The sequence below is a fragment of the Tribolium castaneum genome, chromosome 10, assembly GCF_031307605.1.
Source record: "Tribolium castaneum strain GA2 chromosome 10, icTriCast1.1, whole genome shotgun sequence".
In the NCBI taxonomy this organism is placed as follows: domain Eukaryota; kingdom Metazoa; phylum Arthropoda; class Insecta; order Coleoptera; family Tenebrionidae; genus Tribolium; species Tribolium castaneum.
In genome coordinates, this window is record NC_087403.1 from 931,012 (window position 1) to 947,624 (window position 16,613).

General features: G+C 37.8%; 1 protein-coding gene across 9 annotated transcripts in view; it reads right to left on the minus strand.

Moving 5' to 3' along the window:
• Cirl (Calcium-independent receptor for alpha-latrotoxin) overlaps positions 1–16,613 on the minus strand; it is a 74,479-nt gene that overhangs the window by 31,639 nt on the left and 26,227 nt on the right. For 7 of the 9 annotated variants that reach the window (XR_010335661.1, XM_064359432.1, XM_064359435.1 and 4 more), the window contains exon 2: positions 9,178–9,277. Coding sequence is in view for 8 of the 9 variants with exons in the window: in XM_064359432.1 (XP_064215502.1) it covers positions 9,178–9,265 (88 nt within the window). In the remaining variant the exon portion in view is untranslated. Of the gene's footprint in view, positions 1–9,177; positions 9,278–16,410; positions 16,554–16,613 lie in introns of those variants that run through there. The other 2 variants (XM_064359434.1, XM_015979552.2) reach the window with 1 other exon arrangement.

A 16,613-nucleotide genomic window follows, 5' to 3' on the forward strand; every position in this document is an offset into this window, starting at 1 on the left:
TAACTACGGCGCGGTCAAAGATGATAAACTCGATACAAAAATGCCAACTTTTAACACCTTAATCACCCATTTGCATCCACCCCAACACCCCCAATTATCTCTCAACTCTGACTATTTTTCCGATACTGCACACACCAGAGAAGTCCAGGGATATTACTGATTTTGCTGAACAATGATGTATTGATGTACAATTGTTACAATTAAAAAATAAAAATAAAAACTGTTGTTTCTAACTTGTTCCTGTGTGGCGTTTTTGCAGTTAAAAAAAACAAAAATAAAATAATATTTGCGGTAACTAATGCAGAATGTAACCTCCCCTACTATAGTTACTACAGTTCAACATCGCCGTGGCATAATTTTTTATCTTTTCTTGAAAGATTTCTTTCCACACTGCACTTGACTCCTGAAGATTTTTTTGCGGTACATTTATCTATAGAACCCTTCTTTGGGAGGTATTCTAGACGACTTCAATGAGTATTGAGTCAGAAGAATGTTCTGGCCACAGTAAAACAGAAATTTCGTTACCTTCGTAAAAATTCCTAAACCACTTGAAGTGTGCGGTTGGCAATATTTTGGATAAAAATCAAACTATCACCGTAATTTTTGGTGTAAGGCAAGACAAAAGGTTAACGAACAAGATCCTTTTACCAAATTGCTGTTAAAAGTGGTTTAACCAAAACGCGTAACCAGACTTTCATCAACAGTGGCTACTGTTTTGTTTCCTGATGAATTCCGATTTGGAATCCACTCGGATTCAGCAAGAATGAGAATCTGATAGAGAATGGTTATATTTAAAACAAAATATTTTATTTTTTGTATTTTTTGTGTGGGACAGATTTATAAATGAAATAAAAAATGAGCAGAAAAAATCGTATCCCGTTTCAGCAATAGCATAACTGTCACTTTCCATACTTTCGTTGGTGTTTGTGCGCGGCCCTGAAGGGATCAAATGTGTCTGCGTTTGAGCTGGGGTTTAGAAATGTGCCAAATGTTAGTTTAGTTGGGTGGTTGGAGCTGGAGAGGTTGCAGTGTATGGTCCAGAATGGGCAGCGGTGATGGGATGATGAGATCGTGATCGGCAAGATTTGAGAGTGCGCATCATTAAATATAAAATAAAATGGTAGATAGATGTCCGTTACAGCGTAGCATTTTTAGTACCGTTACGTTTGAAGTAAGTACTCGAGCACATCTTGGAGTACATAGAGCAGGGTTCTTTTGTTGGCGCTTGTAACAGTACTGGTTATGCTATCCTTCAAAATAAGACGTTTTTCGAGCCATTTGCTGAAGATTCCTACATCGTAATAGCACACCATGTATGGAATGCAACTACTTTCAATATACTGCCTATGTATTATCTAAATATGCAGTAGTGAGGCTTTACAAAGTTGCATTTCTCGACCGGTGGCTACAATAAAATTGAATTTGCCACAAAGAATTCCCAGATAAATTATGTCAGCCAATTAAAATACCTAGCCAATTTTAAACGCCATGTACAGGCAGGTGAAAAAGTTCGTCCATTCATATCGCAATTACGTGATGAATTATGTCAACTAGAAACGCTTTTTGTCTTTGTTGCCGTTTGAGAAGTGCTTCAAATTTGAATAATAAACTTTGTTGGAAGTTTTTAAGTCGATTTTCTGCTTGAAAAAAGTAAAACGTCAACTTTTCAATTTGGTGTATCGGCGAGCTCTTTTTAAATATTAGAGTTTTGAGGAGTGTGTTGTGCATATAATGGCTACAATGCAATTACGTGGAGTGGCTCCTCGTCGAATGGGGTTAAGCGCACATTCAGAGGCGCCTCGCATTGTGAAGTATGACAATCTTATCATTGAAAAAGCCGGAGTTGGTTGAGTATTAAAAAAGCAGGTGAACGGTCAAACAAGTATAAACTTCCGCTAAGAAAGGTTGTAAAGTGTTTCCGAAAGGCCTATTAGAGCTTAGTGGCTTAGACCGGTAGTAACACGGTCTCATAGAGTGGAGAAAAGGGGTGGAAATGGCGATTGAAAATAAACAGTTCGGGTTAGCTTTCCGGATAACTAGCATGAGCACTGTTTGGCCATTATTGGATGAAATAGGCCATGCGTCACTGACAGATGCATAGCTACGCTTTCGTTCGCCTCATACTTTTTACCAACAATTCCATTTATAAAGATCCCATTTACTACTTTAAATAACAATGACAAAAGAGCGCGCCCATCAAGCCCAGATACCCGTCTTAACGTCCTTAACTTCGTTTCCGAATATCACTTTTATTTCCTGTATATCAAAATTCCACTTCTTTCACTTCTTCCACGCAATATCAATCTTCCTTTCAATCTCATTTAAATCATCGCCGGATGTCATAGCTCCACCGCGCAAAAACTGCAAATCCTCGATTGCGACACAATAGCAAGTAATTAAAATTTTTTCAACCGGCTCGGGATATTTTAATTATCACTGAAACAACTCCCAAAACGTGTTCAAGATGACAAGACAACACTCGAACGATTCTCTTTGAGGCCGGCGTTTAGTAGACAAGACATAAAGTTAAAAATGTCGTAACTGTAAAAACGGGGACATAACAATAAACAAAAGGGATTAATATGATAACACATTAGTTTCGGCGGAGTAAATCTGCAGGCTCTTTATGGGAGAAGGTACGTTCTTTGTTCGGCTTTAGCAGCCATTTGAGTGAACCTACAAAACGAGAGACAATCTAAAACGCGTTAAGAGGGAAAAGAATATAAAAATTACTATAAAACTGATGCTGCGACGGCAGAAAAAGGAGAAATATTGCAATAAAGCAATTGTAATGGTAGGTAATTGACTCGGAGTCACTTAATAATGTACCAGGCCATAAGTTTTATTGATGGTGAGGAGTGAGCCGGTCCGTCAATTAGAATAAATAATTCAAACCGATTAGTGAAAAAATGGCCTCGTAAATAATTGAATGAGTGGTCCTAGGACTTGATTTAGTTCCGCTTAATGCACATCTCTGTGTTTTAATTTGTTTACTACAATCCTGAACTCGGTTAATTCCGATGCAATGAGCCAATCAAATCAGTTTGGCAAAATAGGCACAGTATTCGTCCAGTAAGTGTGCACTGAAGTGAGATAAATTCTCGGAGAAAACGTGATGATCATATAAATGTGTACAAAACGCTATTTCACAACACAGTTTGATACGAAAGGAAACATTCATAACTGGGCGTTTTTATTGTTTAGGGCTTAAAATATTCTCTTCGGAGAAATCAATCCGATTCGGTGGCCGATTTGTCAAATTTTAATTAAGTTTGATTAATTATTCCAGTGGCGTAGTTTAGGATAATAGGCTTCACGGTCACTGACGTCGACTGGAAGCCTCCCAAAATTATTATTTAAATTCGCATCAATTACTTGCTTCATCAAATTTTTATCTAACCCCTCTGCCAGAAATTTGACATAATAATCCATTAAAATGCGAATTTCGCCGTCGTAATTAATCATTAACGCGAATTTTTCTAATCGCCGGGCCGACGATTAATTACAACGAATAGACAAAATGTAAACATTTATGAAGCAGCAAGTGTTTGGTAAATAATTCACAACTCGGCCGCCGTACACGACATTGAGTTTTACCGCCTTATAAAAATTTTAACAATGGAACAAATTCAATAATATCGTCCTATTTCAAACACTATCGACCGATTTTATATTACTATCATTATTCCAATTATTACAATTGCCTCAAAACGTAACACCAGCACTTACCTTCCGGTCATTTATCATTAACGCTCTTTGTCCGAGGCGTTTTCGTATAAAAAATTGGATAAAACAGTTGTCAGCTCGGTTACGAGTTTTCAAGAAACCGGTGATACCGGAAATGCAAATTCATAACTTCATATGTTGTATGACAAATGTACGACTGCACTGTAGAATTCCATTTAACAAGACATACAAGCCTGTCGCGGAAAATATAGGTTTTAATAGAATTTCGAAATATCTGAGTCGTCTCAAATGAGCGGAGTGGTTTCCCTCAATTTCTTTCGCGTTATTAAAATTAGGCAAAGTGGAGTGGAGCTGATGTGATTATGACAAGACGAAAGGAAAATTGAGTGAAAGTGCTAGAAAAATCCGATTGTAATTAAATATTGATAAAGGAGCGTCGCGTCTCGACGTTTGAAATTTTTCCAGGCGCAAATCGGATAAATTAGGTTCGACACGTGCAAATAAGTAAAACGTTGTCTTGTATAAACGTTCCGATGCAAGTTGCAGTGTTCTAATGTAACATTCCCCGCAGCAAAGCGAAGGAACCCTTGTTGCTAGAAAATCAATAGAGACCTGAGCACGACCGATTGTAGCGTTGAGTCGAGTCGCAGCACAAGATACCTGGAGACTTAACTTGCACTTGCAAGCCTTTGCGATTTTTCAATCGACTCATGGCGAAAACGGATCAAAGGAGCGAATCCGTCATAAACCCCGTCGCGTACTCAAATCCGGATAAACGCGCTTTGATCGACAGCAGTCGTCGACTAATTTTGGCCGGTTTTGGCGGTCGGGCAGAGATATATCGTTACGATTCCCGAGAAGAAAAGCTCCGAGCTTTACAACACGTTCATTTTAGAGCAACGTCTGTTGGGATTCTCGGTAAAAGAGGGTGAAACATTGACTATTGCGTTCATAACTCTGCGAGAATTTCAAATCGTAAATAACGTGCAACTTAGAAACACTCTGACCTACCATTTCGACACCGACGAAATGAAACCGCTTTTCTTCCGAAATTACAAACCCAATCGACTATTTTTCGACGGGTGCCAACTGGCAAAAAGTATGGCCAAACTTTACTAACTTGCGCGGTTTTATCAACTAAACTACAAGATATACGTCCAACAACAAAACAAACTGACTTTTTCAAATCTACTCTAATGGCTCTATCGATCCTCATTAGGGACCACTATATATTATTCATACAAGATGATTACATTTTCTGCAATTATTTCGATTCGCATGCGGTATCAAGACTTTGGTGCTTTTGCCGCCATGAACCATACATTTTTGCCGCCGTATCTTGCGCCCATCATCGTAGATAATTGAGATTGCGTGTGATGGCCGATCCATGAAAATGGATTAGTCGTTTTAACATAAAACATAAATGAGTGCACGCAGTAATGAGTGCACAAATCCGTTTATTAGAAAACGCGCTCTCCAGACACATTAAACCATAATTTCCGACAGATTCCACGCCACCAACATCTCTCCCCAAAACGAATTTACACACTTTTTACTGATATTATTTCATTTCAAGAATTTTTTCATTTTGTGTGAATTCATTTCTCAATACCGTTTGGCCTTCTGCTGTGTAAACCGTTTATTTATTTATTTATTTATTTATTTTTCATAATACTCATATGAATAAAAACAAAAATTTAATAAAAAAAATTTACGCCCCAAAACGGCCTAAAAGTGTGCACACCGTTCAAGTTTAGAAGTGGAGACCAGTCTTTTTGTTATTTATTATTAAACAATCATTTTTTTATTTCCTTAAATGTGAGTATTTTTGGCTTATTTTACGGTAAAGACCCGAGCCGCGAGCACTTGCGAATCCGTAGGATTTGCGTTTATCCACTTTATTTTTCTAATGTGGGAGGAGATAACTGCAATCGCTGAATTTTTTGTCCCTTCGGCTCCGACTGTGACCAATAAAAATTGAGAGACCGGTTAGTTTTCACGGAACTTGCCATAAAATGGTTGTAATCATTTAATCATTGGCCCTTAGGATGGACCAATCAATTAAAAATTCGTAAAGAGTAGACTCTAAACTATGAGTGTCACCATTTTGTATTTACTTCTCTAAAGTGGGAGGAGATAATGCAATCGCCACAATTTTTTGTCCCTTTGACCCAGAGTCTGGCCAATAAAAATTGAGAAACCGGTTTGTTTTGACGGCACTTGCTATAAAATGGGTGAAATAATTGGCCCTTAAATAAAGAGAGTAAAAGACTCAACTACTTTTCTCTCATCGAGTCACCATTTTGTATTTACTTTTTTTAAGTGGGAGGAGAGAATTGCAATCGCTAATTTTTTTGTTCTGGGTCTTATTGTAGCCAATAAGGCCCTTGAACTGGGGGTCCAATCAAATTCAAGACGAATGAATCTCCAGATTTTATTACATGATATATTTTTTTCACTTATCGCTATCACTCAAAAATTTTTTTAAACTTAGTTCACCTTAAAATGAATACCAGACTGACGACTGGAGAACAGAATATTCCTCAAAAATTATTTAATTATACTGGGTGATCAATTTTAAACATAAACACCCAACTAAATATGATTATCTGTCCTTGCATTTAAAAAGTCCTATCGTTTCTAAGGTGGTGTTAATGAATATTTTTAACAACAAAGTATATCTCTAATATGATCTCTACCCGTATAACAGCTAGCAGTATAAATAAATTAGGCAAATGCTTCTACTTGTATTTAGTAAAAGATAGCGTTAATTGATTTTTTATTTGAAAGAAAAAGATAAAACTATTTTATTCATATTTATATTTTATTCAGTTTATTTTTACAGAACTGGCCCTTGAAATAAACCAACCAATTGAAAATGTGCAAAAAGTAAAGACTTAATTATTTTTTCACCATTTTGTAGCTGGAGATAATTGCAGTAGCTGTATTTTTTTTGTCCCTTCGACTCGATTGTGGCCAATAAAAATTGAGAAACGGGTTTGATTTCACAAAACTTAAAATTATTATTGTCATTGGCCTTTATAATGAACCAATTGTTTTCAAAGTTAAAAAAAATTCAAAGCACAGTTCTTTAAATAATTACCTTTGTACAAGCGATTGAAGAGTTTACGCTTTTCTGTATGGACGTTCTATTTTTTTTTTTTTTTTTGAGCTAATGCAACTGCGTCCAGAAAGCTTTCTGGAGTTGAGTTTTTTCTCATTTTAATGGGGAACTTAAGTGAATAAAGAAAAAGTAAACGCGTTTGAAAAATTCGGCTGAATCCGATGTGTTTCGGTGAAATCTCGAAAAAGCTGGCGTAAATGTTGATAGCAATCGAAGAGACGGTGCGGTTGCTTCTCTTTTTGCCGAGTTCCATAATTAAAGGAGGAAATCTCGATTCTATTGCAGGTTGGGTTCGAACATTTAAGAGTCTGCGGGTCATAACAATAAAAAAGGACCAGATTAAGCGTCTTCAAGTCAGGGCAATCGCAAGGCACGTATTACATGAGCAGATCGAAAAAGGCCCGGACGCCTGTATTGTTTACAGATGAATTAAGGTCTTGGCCGGTGTCCAAGCTAAAGGACAATGCGGCAACAAAATTGATGCAATTTCGACAATTCCTCGCTCCCGCACAAAAAGTCTCATATGTTGGGCGTAATTCGAGTGATGAATGCATTTTAGTCAGTTCATGAGCATGTGAAATGTCGGATTTGGCGCGATGAGGAAAAAATCTAACATCAAACTGCAATTTATGTGATTGGATGCTGTTATGCAGGGTTGATTGAACACGAACGATAAACAAGTTACTATTATTGCGAAAAATCCCTTCCGACTAACAATATGAACAACCCCGTTTCCGGTATGATCGGAATGGTATCGTATAATAGGCACAATTCCGGATAACAAGGCGCAAAAATAAATTTCGAAAGTCGTTTTTTGTCTCTAACTCGACTAATCGCATCAAAGCGCACAGGTATTCCAGTTATCGTAATAAAAATAGAGAATTGAATTCCGGGGATGCTTCGTCCAATTTGGGCGTATTCTTGCGATAATGAAGTTGTCGGGTTCGGCGTATTGACGCTTGTTCCATGAGTATGCAAAAGAAAGTTAGTGTAAGTGGGGTGAAAAGTTGAATGTTTTTCCGTTGGCGCAGAAACATGTTGCCGCTGGGATAAGGGAAAAACCTATATAATTTAATTTATTTGATAGCATGCCGTAAGAGAAAAAAATATGGTTCGCTTAATTTCAACGGTAAGAGAGAATGCAGCAATTTGTTCCGCTGGAAACGTACTGCAACTTAATTACAGTTTAAGCTCAGGAGTATCGAACTAAGGCCGTGTTATTGGTCCTAGACGAGTGTTTGTGTTTCATGCGACTGAGCAGGACCCGTTTCTGGAATTAAAACATCAAACCCTAATTCGGAGACAGTTCGTGCGATGGAATAACAATGCCCAATTTGCCCTTAAACCAATGGATTTTAATAACGACCGACAACACTCACAATTATTGGATTTTTCAATTATCGACGCACTCCCGCCTCGACACTCACTTATTTACTTAAATCTTCACCTTCCTCCCAAAGCAGCGGCGCGTTCCGCGGGATTAAAAAATCTTTCAAAGGCTTACGCCCAAATCGAACTCTTAATGGAACAAAACACTTCGAACACGTGTGCCGTATCTTTACTTGTATTTCCTCATAGATCGGCTAAGAATGAGCGCATTTTTCTTCCTCGCTCACTTTTTCAACATTTCAGCTTTTTCCTATTTACATATTTTTCTTGTGTTACATGAACTGGATCTGAATACGCTTTTAAGAGTGATGTCTGTTGTTGATAGCAATGATTAAGTGCATTCAAAATATTAAAACTGCCGCTTTTTTCGGCCCTCGCTCCATGAAAAGATCAATAAATAACAATTAGAAGAATGCGGGATGAATGGAACCCCACTGCTCGATACTGTCTGTTTGAATAATTGGTAACACTTATTAGCAACATACACAAGCGATTATTGGTGAATTAGATTTTTAAAATCTTAATTAGTTTCTTGAATGGTTTGTGACGTCAAAACAATCGATCCAATTATCATTATTGTGAAGCGGTGGTGTAATTATCTTCCAGAATAAATCAATTGTTTACAAACAGCGCTCTTCAATGTGTGTTACAGCGTGATATCGTATGGTCATGATCCAATCTCATTTACATTTTACTTAAGCCAAATCGAGCAAACGCTAAATTAAATTAAAACATCGCCGTTCTTGCCACCCCTTTCCTTCGCAATTTTTATTAATTGTCTTTTTCTACCTCGTAAATAAAAAGAAATGACTGCGTTTATCGAAATCGCACATAAATTCTCTTTATGGAGATTAAAATTCGTGCGCCTGTAAATAAATTCTTCAATTAATTCGGACTGCTGCACTTATTGGGCTATGGTAGCATAAATATCCAACAATTAAGTGCATCCAAGACACAATCCGGTTTACTCGACTTACCTATACTTTTGGCCATTGCCTCCGATATAACAACGAAAGAGAAGAGGAGAAGAAGCAGGCCGGGCCGGACCTTCCCATGCCAGGCCATGGCACCGTCACCCTGAAACCAAAAACCAAATTCAGACTTGTTCTACAAGAACTATATCTGTTTTTTAATTACGTATAATTACTCTTTCCGTGATAATTTTATTCCGAGTTCCATGTTTAATAATAGAAATGTATAGCACGGTCCCCTATCGCCTGCAATCTATGTGTCGTGTTATTGTAGCGACACTGAAACATGACTGCTTTTTACGAAAATTCATGTAAAAAATATTAATATTTAGCCACATAGTGCACCGCCAGCAAATATATTTCATTACTTGGTGGCGTTTTTATGGGGCGAGAATTTTATGAACAACTAAACGATGCGTTTCATCCTCGATTATTTTAACAGGCACCTGTTTCATCAAATGGAAAAATGCGAGACGAGCATCTTGTTTCATCCTTACCTACTTTCACTTCTCTACTGATTTGCATAAATTGTGCAATTTGCGGTGCTTTTAGCGCGATTAGAAGTTTTCTACCTCGATTCGGGGGCAGGGCAGGACTGGGCTAAAAATGGACTAAGTCCTTTGAAAACCTAAATATATCTAAATGCTTTATTATGTCTTACACAAATAGGAAAATTCCGATCATGTATAGTTATAATGTTAGTGGTCACATTTTACAAAGAACAGACACATTTAAAGATCTAGGAGTTACCTTTGATAACAAACTTTTATTTGTGAATCATATTACAAATATTATTAATAGCGCGTATAAAACTTTAGGATTTATTTATCGCAACTGTAGAGAGTTTACTAATTTAAGAGCCTTAAAAGTCTTATTTTTTGCCCTTTTACGCTCCAAGTTAGAATATTGTGCAATTATTTGGTCACCTATATATGTCACACACATAAATAGTATTGAATCAGTCCAAAGAAAATTTTTGAAACTGCTATGGTATATTTCTTTTAAAAATTACCCCGACAGGGGATGTGACCAACTAGTGCTTTTAAGGACATTTAATATCAATTCTCTAGAAGTTAGGAGAATTATCTCAAGTATTGCATTTTTACATAAATTACTAAACAACAAGATTGACTGTATTGCTCCTGTTAATAAGATAATTTTTCTGGTTCCTAGAATTAACTCACGGCATCCCATGACTTTTTACAGTTGCAGTTGTAATACGAATGTTCTATTAAAATCACCTTTATATGTAATGTGTAGTAATTTTAACAAAATTAGCAGTAGTTGTGATATTCATTTTCATTCATTTAATTACATTAAAAATCATATAATTAGTTACTTTAGTGGCTAGGTAAAATTTAATTTTAGATCTTGTTTCTTAATTTATTATTATAGTATTATTATTAGTTTGTTTTAGTTTTTTTAAATTATTAGTTTTTGCTTGCAGCACGATCATTAAGTTTAAGTTTATTTTCTGTAATTGGGTGTGTCACCTGTTGAAAATAAAATAATAATTATTATTATTATTATTATTAAAATTAATGGTGCAAAAGTGCGGCGGTATTCCTGGCTATAACATTGTCTACGTTTAGCTGCCTTAACAACTTCAGCTCATGTGTATGTATTTCAACTTTCAGCAGTGAATATTGGGAGAATTTTGATAGTAACTGTATAAATATTTATGTTTTCGGTTGGCAAAAAATTCAAATTCGCTGGCTGAATGGGCTGTGTAATGGAATAAAATCGATTGGGTTGCGCTATAGCAGGAGCATCAATTATCAAGTCTTAGTTGTTCTTATTATTATTTAATTTAATGATCGGTTTGGTGGGAAGCCACGTCCTCGCTGGCTTGTAACAGCGCACAAGGTGGATCTTATCGGAATTCAATAGCACATACTTGTAATATTAATTACACGTACGTGGAGATACATAAATCGGATGTTGCATAAAAACCGGGTTAAAAACTCAAACATAATTATGGGCGTTATGGGTTCCGGGGTGTTCATGTTTGATGCATATTTTCATAATGACTAGCTAACGACGTTATTGGTGGCAAATAATGACATTGATAATGAATACGCGAGCTTCGAAAATGGTAAACGATTATTTAGTGTGTCCTACACATGTACGTGCTAAAAGCATGTGCATGCCACATCATTCACCCGGGAATCGCTTATCAGAAAAAGCTCGCTCTTTTCCGCTATCTATTACATATTTTTATCGAAATCCGTCCGTGTTCGTTACGATGGCCGTTAAGTTTTTTCTAGTTTTGTGACATCGTCCCATCTCCCGGGACAGCTTTCCACGATTCGAGTGGAAACTCACTTGCACGTATTTTATTTAGCGACGTTGGAACCTCTCCTCTCCGTCGGCCATTTAATTAAGCGTGTTCTTAATCGGCCGACGCCCAAGCAAATATTCACAAATCCGGAATTTATTCGCGTCTAAGGCCGCCGTAATGAGTTATGCATGCGTTGCAATAAGAGTAATTCACAAAAGTTATGCTAAAATATTCCGAATCGACCCAGGTGCACACTAATACAGGTAAGAGTAATGCCACCCACCACCACATGGAAAGCAATTAGTAAGAGCAATGCTTTCAACGAGTCCATTAGAGAGACGAGCCTACGCTGATAACAACCAACACAAATTGTTTATATTAACGGGATAAGATTTAAATCGTAAGCAGACCTCATACAACCATAAGCCACTTTTACACTAGTCTGCTCCCCAAGATAACAAACCTGATTCAGCACAACTCGCCCCAGTTTTACGACAAAACCGAATAAATTTTCAAGTGGCCTGCACCAGGTAACTCACTCAAAGATATTTGATTTTTGCACACACAAGAGCACAAACACCACAGGTGGCCGCCACCCGACTCAATTGAGTTTTTCCAAAAATCGTAAAAATTCATCATTTACCATAGCACTGGATATTGGTTATTTTCCTCCACAATAATCAGTTATTAGCAGAAATGTATTTACTTTGTATTGTGCAAACTAAAAATTTGGAAATTGTTGCGAACTTCAACTGCAGGCTGCAGAGCAAATTATTTATGGTTTTGTGTCGTGTCCGGCCGGAGTGTTACCTTCTAGCCACCTGTATAATGCCATGTGGGAGTGTAGTAGGGCGGCATTTTAGCGCTATATCGCGTGCAAGCTTATCGTGTAGAACCGTGTGTATGTGGCTATTTAACATGTACGGCATTGTCAGAAATCAGATGATATACTCGTCAGTGTTTTTGTTTCGTTCTTGTAGAAGAAAGAATAAAATCCTTGTTGTGTGCAAATATGTATAAATTAATGTATATGTGATACGTGATAAAGCTCCACATTGAAAATTTGAATGGGAGCGCTTTCTTGGGGAATAAGTGAAGCCATTCTTCAAAGAGGCTTTCATACGAATTTACCTTTAGTGAAACTTTTATACAACTTCGACGATCTTGTCGATAAAAAGCATACATTCATTTCGGTGCAATCGCAAGTTCACTTTTTCGCCAAGTTTTCAAGAATCGCGCATAATGCGAACGCACGTGTTAGATTTGATTCGATTACGTGCGACTATGTTCACTTCTCTAAATCTTTATCACCGGATTTGTCGTCTTTTTGGTTTCGGAGAAAACAGGTAATTACGTCGATGATGCTGTACAGCAATAATTAAGAAATATCCTGTATACCAGACGAGAATATAGCGATTTTAATTAGGGTCAATTAGCAATTTCCACGAGAATAAGATACGACGAGTCACGTACGATGCTTGTCATATTTCGAATCAGAGACAAGGAAATTAGTGGAAATGTCGCGAATTTATTGGGTGTAATTGTATTCGACACAAGCGTTCAACCAATCGGAATCGATTTTTGCCAAATTAATTCGGAGCTTGTGCACTTAAATAATTACGTCTTTGACTCGACACAAATCCTGCGTCTCCATCTTGCGGAGGTAAAAGTTTTCCCGTGGTTTCCCCCGGCTCCGAACAGTTTGAAGAATTAATTATTCTATTTACGATCGGACTCCGACATCCCCAAACACTCCTTTAGTTGGACCACAGTTGGAGACGAGTGTGCACTTCAAAGTGGACAATTTAACCGGAGATGACATAACTTTGTTAGCATCGACGAAATATGGCCGAAATCGTAAGGCGATGTGTACACTTGTCAGAACAATTCTAATGGATTTAGATGGTTCTGCTGAACTTGGGGTATTACGTGCAATAAATAATGCAGTAAGGATAGTGGCAAGCCGGGACTATTTCGCTAGTTAAAATGATGTAGTGAGTGGAATGACACTCCTCTGCACTGCAATAAGAGTGATTGGTGACAGGGTTGTTAAATATTTCCAACTTGGTAATAAATGGATGATGATTAATGAATTTACGAGAGTGGACCCGGACAGGCTCAACCTGACTTATTTATCTAGCTCACACACTTTTTACCAACCGAAATTGTTGCTCAAGCAAGTGTGAACCGTTTTTGCGGTGAAACGATATGGACATCCAGTTAAAGATTAATTGTTGTTTACAGCCCCCCGAAGCATCGAACAATATGAATAATAAATGTTTCGGTTGTTCCGAATAAATGCGCCGATCGAAGTTAGAAGCTCGCAGCGATACAATCAACTAAACTCAAATCAAAATTGCCGAAATTTCGGGACATTCCTCCGATTGAAGTATTGGGGCGTTATCTCGGTACTTAAATCACGCATGTAAAAATCTGTACCGCGTCCGTGTTCTATTTTATACCGGTGCGTTATCGTGTAGTAGATGGTTTACATTGGAACCAACATGAATAGAATCGCCCTCGCCATTTCCACACGCGTCGTCGATACCACCGCAGTGTAGGGCGATATTTCATCGTTTTGACGCGAGTACGCGACCCTTGCTTATTTCAAATTTCAGGTTGATCAATGAACTTAAAAAGCGTTGGGGGTGCGGGAGCGAAATTGTTTCACGCGGTCGAGGGGTGGCCGATCAACCGTGGGGGGATGGTATTAGTGGAGGTGGAGGCCCGTCGAGGTGCCGTGATTAATATTGCTTGAGCATGCGATCTGATTTGTGTAAATTGGCAACAATGTGTAGTCTGCGCCTCGGTCCGCGATTTTCCCAATCAATAATCCGATAATCGCGAAGGGAGAGACACATTTCATTTTCGAACCAACGATTCACCCAAAGTAACGCGCTCCGGCCCGGACCGCGGACCGCGCGGACCGACTCGCTGTTTCCACAGATCAGCCAGCATTTTTAATTTCATAACGGGCTAAAAATATTTCCAACATCATTTCCGTGAACCCCAACCTGCATGCGAAGTCACGTAATTGTTAAGCCCTTTGCTATTACGTATTCCGATCTACTCCATCTTGACTCACTTCTGTTTTTCCCTCGTCTTTTCCTAAACACATATTGCGCTTTTTATGACTATTCAACTTTATAACTTTTTCTTCTTATATCCACTCCAACACAACACTTACCATAACTTTGCCAGCCCACAAATCTTATCTCAAATCCCCAGAATCTTAAATTCAATAATAGAGACTGCGCGTTCGTCATCACATCTGTGCTAATTGTCTGAATCAAACAACAAACACTGTTTTCTTTTCTCTAATAACAGCGACTTTTTACTCATCAAGAACAAATACTGCTAATAATGATAATAAACCGGCATTGCCGGCACTCCCAACTTGTCATACAAAAGCTGCTTGCTGATAATGAACCTGATTTACACGAAAACAATTTTAAACGTGACACCAGTAAGCAAAATTCAAGCGACAATCGGATTTTTGTCTGTTACCAAGTGGGGTGAATACAGGGCTTGATTACGAGGTGTTCCGAAAGTGTCGTCAAAGCAGGGTAAACACGTGATAAGGATAGTGGGACGGCGGCAAGTGGCTACTATTTAATTTCCACTTTCCCCCATAAAGGGGGTCGTAATGGGCCGTCGGTTCTCAGGGGGTGAGTTTCGATTTAAAAATCAAAGTAACGACTGGTAGGAAGAGAATGATTCGTGTATTGTTTGGCAAATGATTGTGCACATGCACCACGTCGTGCCATGCGGCCATTAACTTTCAAATTATTTCTCGTACACTATAGACATATAGTAATTTTCTCCACACGGAGAGAATAACACAATTATTAGGATAATTAAGGAAATTTGAAAATATTATTTCGCGCTTATGTGCAAAACTTTGGGCTCAGTGGAGTGCCACGCACAAAAGGGATAAAGTGATTTTTAATGTGGCAAGAGTGACCTGGAGCATTACTGTTATTACTTAGCAAATACATGCAATCTTTACAATTGCGGACATTATTGTGGGAGCTTTTATCTTCTATTTGCTCGTCCTTTTATCTCTTTATTTTAAAGGGCCAGGATATATAGACACTGCGGCGAAAAAAGCACGCTATTATACTTCTGAATCAAAGATAGAATTTACTTGGCTCATTCAAATTCAAGAATAGCCGACCAAATTCATTAATGATTGTTCGTATTTTTTTATTGTTCTTTTGCCTTTCTCCTTGATTTGGAAGTTTGCCAACGCATTCCTGCTGTGGTGAATGGAATGGGCTAATGCTAACAGGAATTGAAGAAATACTTGTTTAACCGTCTCCGTCGTGAAAATAATGAACGTCGCTAGTTTTCGTCTACATAACAAACACATCGCTAACGTGCTACTTCTCTTGTTGTTCTTCAACAAAATAGATTTAAACTACAAGATTTATACGTATTGTCTTATTCCTGAATTTATCTTAAATGTCTCGCACACGATTTTCTTTTTGCCATTGAAACGCTTAATCTTGAAGATACAAGAATAAATTGATGCGCACAGCTTTCGTCCAAATTGAACCAAATCGTTCAACACGGTAGTTATGCAACCCGCAGCGAGCATAGCTGCATTTATTGTGTAGAAAATTAATCGTAAAACTGAAATTGACTTATTACGGAGCGTTGTGGTCAGCCGGAGCGTGGTTTACCTCAGCAAAATCGTCGCAAAAGCTTTGAGTGTTATAACAGATGTTAATTAAATATCTTGCGCTCGTCGGGATAATTAATATTTGCCTTCTTCGAGATAAAAGGGTGATGCATTTAAACTCTCTTGAATATATATAACGGTAAAATTTTCTCCAACTAAAGGGTGGGATCTATCATAAAGTCATTAAGTGGCAAGACGGTGTTGGAGTAACGCGATACCGCTTTCTTATTACACAAATTTATGCAAAAATATGAAAATTACGACGACAACTTACTTTTATAAAGCATTATCCATATTAAATGAAGAAAAAATAATAAAAAACCAATATTAAATCACTAAACTTAGCACCAGAGAACCGGAGCTGAAGCACGCTTTCGAGCACGGCAACAAGAACTGACTCAACAGCCGCAGCACAACCTAAAACCATCTTCTTGTAAACCGAACGAGAAAGACGATAACTGCGCCTCCAGGTGGAAG